The sequence below is a fragment of the Nerophis lumbriciformis genome, linkage group LG01 (genome assembly GCF_033978685.3).
Source record: "Nerophis lumbriciformis linkage group LG01, RoL_Nlum_v2.1, whole genome shotgun sequence".
In the NCBI taxonomy this organism is placed as follows: Eukaryota; Metazoa; Chordata; class Actinopteri; order Syngnathiformes; family Syngnathidae; genus Nerophis; species Nerophis lumbriciformis.
Window position 1 is genome coordinate 76,232,501 of NC_084548.2, and position 10,000 is coordinate 76,242,500.

Genomic DNA, 10,000 nt, shown 5'->3' on the forward strand with positions numbered 1-10,000 from the left:
GACGGCCCTGCCCTCCGTCGCCATGGACACCAACAACAACACAGTGAGTCACACAACATCCCTGTTATGGTTTAGTAGGGGACATGACGGCAACAGACACCAGGGGGCAGTATGGAGCTCTGAGACTTATATATATATATATATATATATATATATACATATATATATATATATATATATATATATATATATATATACTACTTACACTCCACTAACATACTAATACTACTTTTACTCCACTAACATACTAGTATCAGCCACTAAAAAGTATAAAATAGTGTGTGCTATTAGTGGGCGTGTGATCTACTAAGACCGCATGTGCGATCAGAGCGCACTATTTAACTTAACATAACTATTTATCTGCGTTTGTTTGCTTGCTTGAGCTAGCATCTCGCTAACACCTTCACTCTCTGCTCTTCCTAGCTAGCGATATACGGTGCGGCTAACGTCCCTCCACTCTAGACCCCGCCTTCATGGCAGCAAATAAGCAAAGTTTCTTCTGGAGGACTAGCTAAACATGCTACGTGACACACCGCTAAGCTAGCTCTGAATAAGAGGTGGGAGGATCGATACTAATGTCGACAGCAACGACACCAAGAATGGTATCAGTCTATTGTTGATACTACAGTGATTACATCTATTTTTTATTATCACTACATTTTAGACCTTTTTGTTATTGTTGGTTGCTGACATCTGACAGGAACATTTTTAAATGGGAGTTCTTTTGAAACTAAAGTGAATTAGTCTGGTATCGTCTTGATGATCAACACGTATGAACGTGGTCTGGTATCGTCTTGATCATCAACACGAATGAACGTGGTCTGGTATCGTCTTGATCATCAACACGTATGAACGTGGTCTGGTATCGTCTTGATCATCAACACGTATGAACGTTGTCTGGTATCGTCTTGATGATCAACACGTATGAACGTGGTCTGGTATCGTCTTGATCATCAACACGTATGAACGTGGTCTGGTATCGTCTTGATCATCAACACGTATGAACGTGGTCTGGTATCGTCTTGATGATCAACACGTATAAACGTGGTCTGGTATCGTCTTGATGATCAACACGTATGAACGTGGTCTGGTATCGTCTTGATGATCAACACGTATAAACGTGGTCTGGTATCGTCTTGATGATCAACACGTATGAACGTTGTCTGGTATCGTCTTGATGATCAACACGTATGAAAGTGGTCTGGTATCGTCTTGATCATCAACACGTATGAACGTGGTCTGGCATCGTCTTGATGACCAACATGTATGAACGTGGTCTGGTATCGTCTTGATGATCAACACGTATGAATGTCGCCTGGTATCGTCTTGATGATCAACACGTATGAACGTGGTCTGGTATCGTCTTGATCATCAACACGTATGAACGTGGTCTGGTATCGTCTTGATGATCAACACGTATGAACGTGGTCTGGTATCGTCTTGATGATCAACATGTATGAACGTGGTCTGGTAACGTCTTGATCATCAACACGTGTGAACGTGGTCTGGTATCATCTTGATGACCAACACGTATGAACGTGGTCTGGTATCATCTTGATGACCAACACGTATGAACGTGGTCTGGCATCATCTTGATGACCAACACATATGAACGTGGTCTGATATCATCTTGATGACCAACACGTATGAACGTGGTCTGGCATCATCTTGATGACCAACACGTATGAACGTGGTCTGGTATCATCTTGATGACCAACACGTATGAACGTGGTCTGGCATCATCTTGATGACCAACACGTATGAACGTGGTCTGGTATCATCTTGATGACCAACACGTATGAACGTGGTCTGGTATCATCTTGATGACCAACACGTATGAACGTGGTTTGGTATCATCTTGATGACCAACACGTATGAACATGGTTTGGTATCATCTTGATGACCAACACGTATGAACGTGGTCTGGTATCATCTTGATGACCAACACGTATGAATGTGGTCTGGTATCATCTTGATGACCAACATGTATGAACGTGGTCTGGTATCATCTTGATGACCAACACGTATGAACGTGGTCTGGTATCATCTTGATGACCAACACGTATGAACGTGGTCTGGTATCATCTTGATGACCAACACGTATGAACGTGGTCTGGTATCATCTTGATGACCAACACGTATGAACGTGGTCTGGTATCATCTTGATGACCAACACGTATGAACGATGTCTGGCATCATCTTGATGACCAACACGTATGAACGTGGTCTGGTATCATCTTGATGACCAACACGTATGAACGTGGCCTGGTATCATCTTGATGACCAACACGTCTGAACGTGGTCTGGTATCATCTTGATGACCAACACGTATGAACGTGGTCTGGTATCATCTTGATGACCAACACGTATGAACGTGGTCTGGTATCATCTTGATGACCAACACGTATGAACATTGCCTGGTATCGTATTGATGATCAACACATATGTACGATGTCTGGTATCATCTTGATGACCAACACGTATGAACGTGGTCTGGTATCATCTTGATGACCAACACGTATGAACGTGGTCTGGTATCATCTTGATGACCAACACGTATGAACGTGGTCTGGTATCATCTTGATGACCAACACGTATGAACGTGGTCTGGTATCATCTTGATGACCAACACGTATGAACGTGGTCTGGTATCATCTTGATGACCAACACGTATGAACGATGTCTGGCATCATCTTGATGACCAACACGTATGAACGTGGTCTGGCATCATCTTGATGACCAACACGTATGAACGTGGTCTGGTATCATCTTGATGACCAACACGTATGAACGTGGTCTGGTATCATCTTGATGACCAACACGTATGAACATTGCCTGGTATCGTATTGATGATCAACACATATGTACGATGTCTGGTATCATCTTGATGACCAACACGTATGAACGTGGTCTGGTATCATCTTGATGACCAACACGTATGAACGTGGTCTGGTATCATCTTGATGACCAACACGTATGAACGTGGTCTGGTATCATCTTGATGATCAACACGTATGAACGTGGTCTGGTATCATCTTGATGACCAACACGTATGAACGTGGTCTGGTATCATCTTGATGACCAACACGTATGAACGTGGTCTGGTATCATCTTGATGACCAACACGTATGAACGTGGTCTGGTATCATCTTGATGACCAACACGTATGAACGTGGTCTGGTATCATCTTGATGACCAACACGTATGAACGTGGTCTGGTATCATCTTGATGACCAACACGTATGAACGTGGTCTGGTATCATCTTGATGACCAACACATCTGAACGTGGTCTGGTATCATCTTGATGACCAACACGTATGAACGTGGTCTGGTATCATCTTGATGACCAACACGTATGAACGTGGTCTGGTATCATCTTGATGACCAACACGTATGAACGATGTCTGGTATCATCTTGATGACCAACACGTATGAACAATGTCTGGTATCGTCTTGATGATCAACACGTATGAACGTGGTCTGGTATCATCTTGATGATCAACACGTATGAACGTGGTCTGGTATCATCTTGATGACCAACACGTATGAACGTGGTCTGGTATCATCTTGATGACCAACACATCTGAACGTGGTCTGGTATCATCTTGATGACCAACACGTATGAACGTGGTCTGGTATCATCTTGATGACCAACACGTATGAACGTGGTCTGGTATCATCTTGATGACCAACACGTATGAACGATGTCTGGTATCATCTTGATGACCAACACATATGAACAATGTCTGGTATCGTCTTGATGATCAACACGTATGAACGTGGTCTGGTATCATCTTGATGATCAACACGTATGAACGTGATCTGGTATCGTCTTGATGACCAACACGTATGAACATTGTCTGGTATCGTCTTGATGATCAACACGTATGAACGTGGTCTGGTATCATCTTGATGATCAACACGTATGAACGTGGTCTGGTATCATCTTGATGACCAACACGTATGAACGTGGTCTGGTATCATCTTGATGACCAACACGTATGAACGTGGTCTGGTATCATCTTGATGACCAACACGTATGAACGTGGTCTGGTATCATCTTGATGACCAACACGTATGAACGTGGTCTGGTATCATCTTGATGACCAACACGTATGAACGTGGTCTGGTATCATCTTGATGACCAACACGTATGAATGTGGTCTGGTATCATCTTGATGACCAACACGTATGAACGTGGTCTGGTATCATCTTGATGACCAACACGTATGAACGTGGTCTGGTATCATCTTGATGACCAACACGTATGAACGTGGTCTGGTATCATCTTGATGACCAACACGTATGAACGTGGTCTGGTATCATCTTGATGACCAACACGTATGAATGTGGTCTGGTATCATCTTGATGACCAACACGTATGAACGTGGTCTGGTATCATCTTGATGACCAACACGTATGAACGTGGTCTGGTATCATCTTGATCATCAACACGTATGAACGATGTCTGGTATCATCTTGATGACCAACACGTATGAACGTGGTCTGGTATCATTTTGATGACCAACACGTATGAACGTGGTCTGGTATCATCTTGATCGTCAACACGTATGAACGTGGTCTGGTATCATCTTGATGACCAACACGTATGAACGTGGTCTGGTATCATCTTGATGACCAACACGTATGAACGTGGTCTGGTATCATCTTGATGACCAACACGTATGAACGTGGTCTGGTATCATCTTGATGACCAACACGTATGAACGTGGTCTGGTATCATCTTGATGACCAACACGTATGAACGTGGTCTGGTATCATCTTGATGACCAACACGTATGAACGTGGTCTGGCATCATCTTGATGATCAACACGTATGAACATTGCCTGGTATCGTCTTGATGATCAACACATATGTACGATGTCTGGTATCATCTTGATGACCAACACGTATGAACGTGGTCTGGTATCATCTTGATGACCAACACGTATGAACGTGGTCTGGTATCATCTTGATGATCAACACGTATGAACGTGGTCTGGTATCATCTTGATGACCAACACGTATGAACGTGGTCTGGTATCATCTTGATGACCAACACGTATGAACGTGGTCTGGTATCATCTTGATGACCAACATGTATGAACGTGGTCTGGTATCATCTTGATGACCAACACGTATGAACGTGGTCTGGTATCATCTTGATGACCAACACGTATGAATGTGGTCTGGTATCATCTTGATGACCAACACGTATGAATGTGGTCTGGTATCATCTTGATGACCAACACGTATGAACGATGTCTGGTATCATCTTGATGACCAACACGTATGAACGTGGTCTGGTATCATCTTGATCGTCAACACGTATGAACGTGGTCTGGTATCATCTTGATGACCAACACGTATGAACGTGGTCTGGTATCATCTTGATGACCAACACGTATGAACATGGTCTGGTATCATCTTGATCATCAACACGTATGAACGTGGTCTGGTATCATCTTGATGACCAACACGTATGAACGTGGTCTGGTATCATCTTGATCGTCAACACGTATGAACGTGGTCTGGTATCATCTTGATGACCAACACGTATGAACGTGGTCTGGTATCATCTTGATGACCAACACGTATGAACGTGGTCTGGTATCATCTTGATGACCAACACGTATGAACGATGTCTGGTATCATCTTGATCGTCAACACGTATGAACGATGTCTGGTATCATCTTGATCGTCAACACGTATGAACGTTGATGTCAGTTAGCACTTGTTCCTCTTTTGCACTCTCATATATCAACCTGTCAAAAAGGGGGCGGGGCTACTTCCTTCCTTCCTCCTGTGCATTTAGTCATGTGTTGTTTGGTCATGTGACCTGCAGGGGGCGTCACCTGAGCACAAAGGGGGCGGGGCTAGGGGTGAATCACCAACACACTAGCAGTGTTGTGTGTTGTTACTTCTTTTATTGCCCACTGGGATACATGGTGGTGGTCTACAGCCACATGTCCACTGGGATACATGGTGGTGGTCTACAGCCACATGTCCACTGGGATACATGGTGGTGGTCTACAGCCACATGTCCACTGGGATACATGGTGGTGGTCTACAGCCACATGTCCACTGGGATACATGGTGGTGGTCTATAAGTTTATGAGTTTGAACATCAAATATGTTGTCTTTGTAGCATATTCAACTGAATATGGCTTGAAAATGATTAGCAAATCATTATATTTTGTTTATATTTACATCTAACACAATTTCCCAACTCATATGGAAACGGGGTTTGTAGACGTCAACATGATGTCATAAGCCACACCTTCTCTCCCAGGCACAGGTGAGTCCACCTGGAGGCCTCTCGGAGAACGACAGCGGCGTGGAGCTCGCCAACGACCACAGCCCGCTGACTCCCGCCCAGCCGCCGTCGCCCTTCGGCCCCGCCCCCTCCCCGCCAGGTAGCCCGCTCGCCAGGTGTGCTACGTGGTGATGTAACAACCCTTGTGTCCAATCAGATGGCCAGGTGTGCTTGGAAGGAGGCGGAGTCAGGAGCAGGAAGGAGGAGGAGTCCCACAGCAAAGTAATGTGGACGCCGTGTCGAGGTGGCGGACAACATAAACGTGTGCGTGTCTTTTTCAGGACAAGTCCCGGCTGGCGTTGAGACAGAGGCCACGCCCCCGAAGCATCTTCCAGGCCGGCCTGACGCCGCACGCCAAGCGCCGCAGAGTCACGCGTAAACACGAGCGTGTCGCCGCCAACCTGGTGCGAACTATTCATCTCACTTTGTTGGCACGCTTATGTTGACAACACATTTACGTCACCAACCCGTCTTATTTGGACAACCCATTTATGTAGACAACCTGTTTATGTTGACAACCTGTCAGTGGATGAACCGTTATGTCAACCAACCCATCAAGTGGTTTATGTCGACAAGACATGACAAAGTGGTCCATCAATAGGTTTTCTTTTTAGTGCCTGCATGAGGCCACGTGTGACAGGTCGCTTACGTCGACAACTCGCTTATGTCGACGACCTGGATATGATGCTAATTTGCTGTTTCAGCAAAAAAAACAAATCTGAGAAGATGTTTAAGCATCTTCCTCTTTCTCTCTCTCTCTCTCTCCCTCAGTGTGGGCGACCTTCCCAGGTGGTCTGGTCTGCCCAGGTCCCAGATCCGGCCCAGCTGGACCTGCTGGAACACGACTCCAAGGACTCGGCCCAGAGCGGCTGCAGCGGGTCCAGTTGTGAGCCGCACAGCGAGTACAACGTAAGACATCATTACTCTATATTTAACTACAGTCATACTTATTTTTATTTTCAATTAAATGTATGCAATATGATGGCAGTCACACACAAGAGATACGTGTAGACTGCAATATGATGGCAGTCACACATAAGAGATATGTGTAGACTGCAATATGATGGCAGTCACACATAAGAGATACGCGTAGACTGCAATATGATGGCAGTCACAAATAAGAGATACGTGTAAACTGCAATATGATGGCAGTCACACATAAGAGATACGTGTAGACTGCAATATGATGGCAGTCACACATAAGAGATACGTGTAGACTGCAATATGATGGCAGTCACACATAAGAGATACGTGTAGACTGCAATATGATGGCAGTCACACATAAGAGATACGTGTAGACTGCAATATGATGGCAGTCACACATAAGAGATGCGTGAGGACTGCAATATGATGGCAGTCACACATAAGAGATACATGTGGACTGCAATATGATGGCAGTCACACATAAGAGATGCATGTAGACTGCAATATGATGGCAGTCACACATAAGAGATGCATGTAGACTGCAATATGATGGCAGTCACACATAAGAGATACGTGTAGACTGCAATACAATGGCAGTCACACATAAGAGCTATGTGTAGACTGCAATATGATGGCAGTCACACATAAGAGATACGTGTAGACTGCAATATGATGGCAGTCACACATAAGAGATACATGTAGACTGCAATATGATGGCAGTCACAAATAAGAGATACGTGTAGACTGCAATATGATGGTCAGTCACACATAAGAGATACGTGTAGACTGCAATATGATGGCAGTCACACATAAGAGATACATGTAGACTGCAATATGATGGCAGTCACACATAAGAGATACGTGTGGACTGCAATGTGATGGCAGTCACACATAAGAGATACGTGTAGACTGCAATATGATGGCAGTCACACATAAGAGATACGTGTAGACTGCAATATGATGGCAGTCACACATAAGAGATACGTGTAGACTGCAATATGATGGCAGTCACACATAAGAGATACGTGTAGACTGCAATATGATGGCAGTCACACATAAGAGATACGTGTAGACTGCAATGTGATGGCAGTCACACATAAGAGATACGTGTAGACTGCAATATGATGGCAGTCACACATAAGAGCTACGTGTAGACTGCAATATGATGGCAGTCACACATAAGAGATACGTGTAGACTGCAATATGATGGCAGTCACACATAAGAGATACGTGTAGACTGCAATGTGATGGCAGTCACACATAAGAGATACGTGTAGACTGCAATATGATGGCAGTCACACATAAGAGATAGGTGTAGACTGCAATATGATGGCAGTCACACATAAGAGCTACGTGTAGACTGCAATATGATGGCAGTCACACATAAGAGATACGTGTAGACTGCAATATGATGGCAGTCACACATAAGAGATACGTGTAGACTGCAATGTGATGGCAGTCACACATAAGAGATACGTGTAGACTGCAATATGATGGCAGTCACACATAAGAGATACATGTAGACTGCAATATGATGGCAGTCACACATAAGAGCTACGTGTAGACTGCAATATGATGGCAGTCACACATAAGAGTTAGGTGTAGACTGCAATATGATGGCAGTCACACATAAGAGCTACGTGTAGACTGCAATATGATGGCAGTCACACATAAGAGATACGTGTAGACTGCAATATGTTGGCAGTCACACATAAGAGATACGTGTAGACTGCAATATGATGGCAGTCACACATAAGAGATACGTGTAGACTGCAATATGATGGCAGTCACACACAAGTGCTACGTGTAGACTGCAATATGATGGCTGTCACACATAAGAGATATGTGTAGACTGCAATATGATGGCAGTCACACATAAGAGATACGTGTAGACTGCAATATGATGGCAGTCACACATAAGAGATACGCGTAGACTGCAATATGATGGCAGTCACACATAAGAGATACGTGTAGACTGCAATATGATGGCAGTCACACATAAGAGATACATGTAGACTGCAATATGATGGCAGTCACACATAAGAGATACATGTAGACTGCAATATGATGGCAGTCACACATAAGAGATACGTGTAGACTGCAATATGATGGCAGTCACACATAAGAGATACGTGTAGACTGCAATATGATGGCAGTCACACATAAGAGATACGCGTAGACTGCAATATGATGGCAGTCACACATAAGAGATACGTGTAGACTGCAATATGATGGCAGTCACACATAAGAGATACGTGTAGACTGCAATATGATGGCAGTCACACATAAGAGATGCGTGAGGACTGCAATATGATGGCAGTCACACATAAGAGATACATGTGGACTGCAATATGATGGCAGTCACACATAAGAGATGCATGTAGACTGCAATATGATGGCAGTCACACATAAGAGATGCATGTAGACTGCAATATGATGGCAGTCACACATAAGAGATACGTGTAGACTGCAATATGATGGCAGTCACACATAAGAGATACGTGTAGACTGCAATATGATGGCAGTCACACATAAGAGATACGTGTAGACTGCAATACGATGGCAGTCACACATAAGAGATACGTGTAGACTGCAATATGATGGCAGTCACACATAAGAGATACGTGTGGACTGCAATGTGATGGCAGTCACACATAAGAGATACGTGTAGACTGCAATATGATGGCAGTCACACATAAGAGCTATGTGTAGACTGCATAGATGATGACATGAGGGTCTTGTCCCTGGTGTGTGCAGG

The 10,000-nt window shown here is 44.1% G+C and overlaps 1 protein-coding gene across 2 annotated transcripts in view; it reads left to right on the forward strand.

The window, feature by feature from the left end:
• dnmt3bb.1 (DNA (cytosine-5-)-methyltransferase 3 beta, duplicate b.1) overlaps positions 1-10,000 on the forward strand; it is a 49,038-nt gene that overhangs the window by 12,805 nt on the left and 26,233 nt on the right. For both annotated transcript variants that reach the window (XM_061926020.2, XM_061926019.2), the window contains 6 exons: positions 1-43; positions 6,295-6,418; positions 6,476-6,540; positions 6,600-6,722; positions 7,090-7,227; position 10,000. The exon at positions 1-43 is cut by the window's left edge and continues 42 nt beyond it; the exon at position 10,000 is cut by the window's right edge and continues 158 nt beyond it. In XM_061926020.2, coding sequence (XP_061782004.1) covers positions 1-43; positions 6,295-6,418; positions 6,476-6,540; positions 6,600-6,722; positions 7,090-7,227; position 10,000 — 494 coding nt within the window. The remainder of the gene's footprint in view (positions 44-6,294; positions 6,419-6,475; positions 6,541-6,599; positions 6,723-7,089; positions 7,228-9,999) is intronic.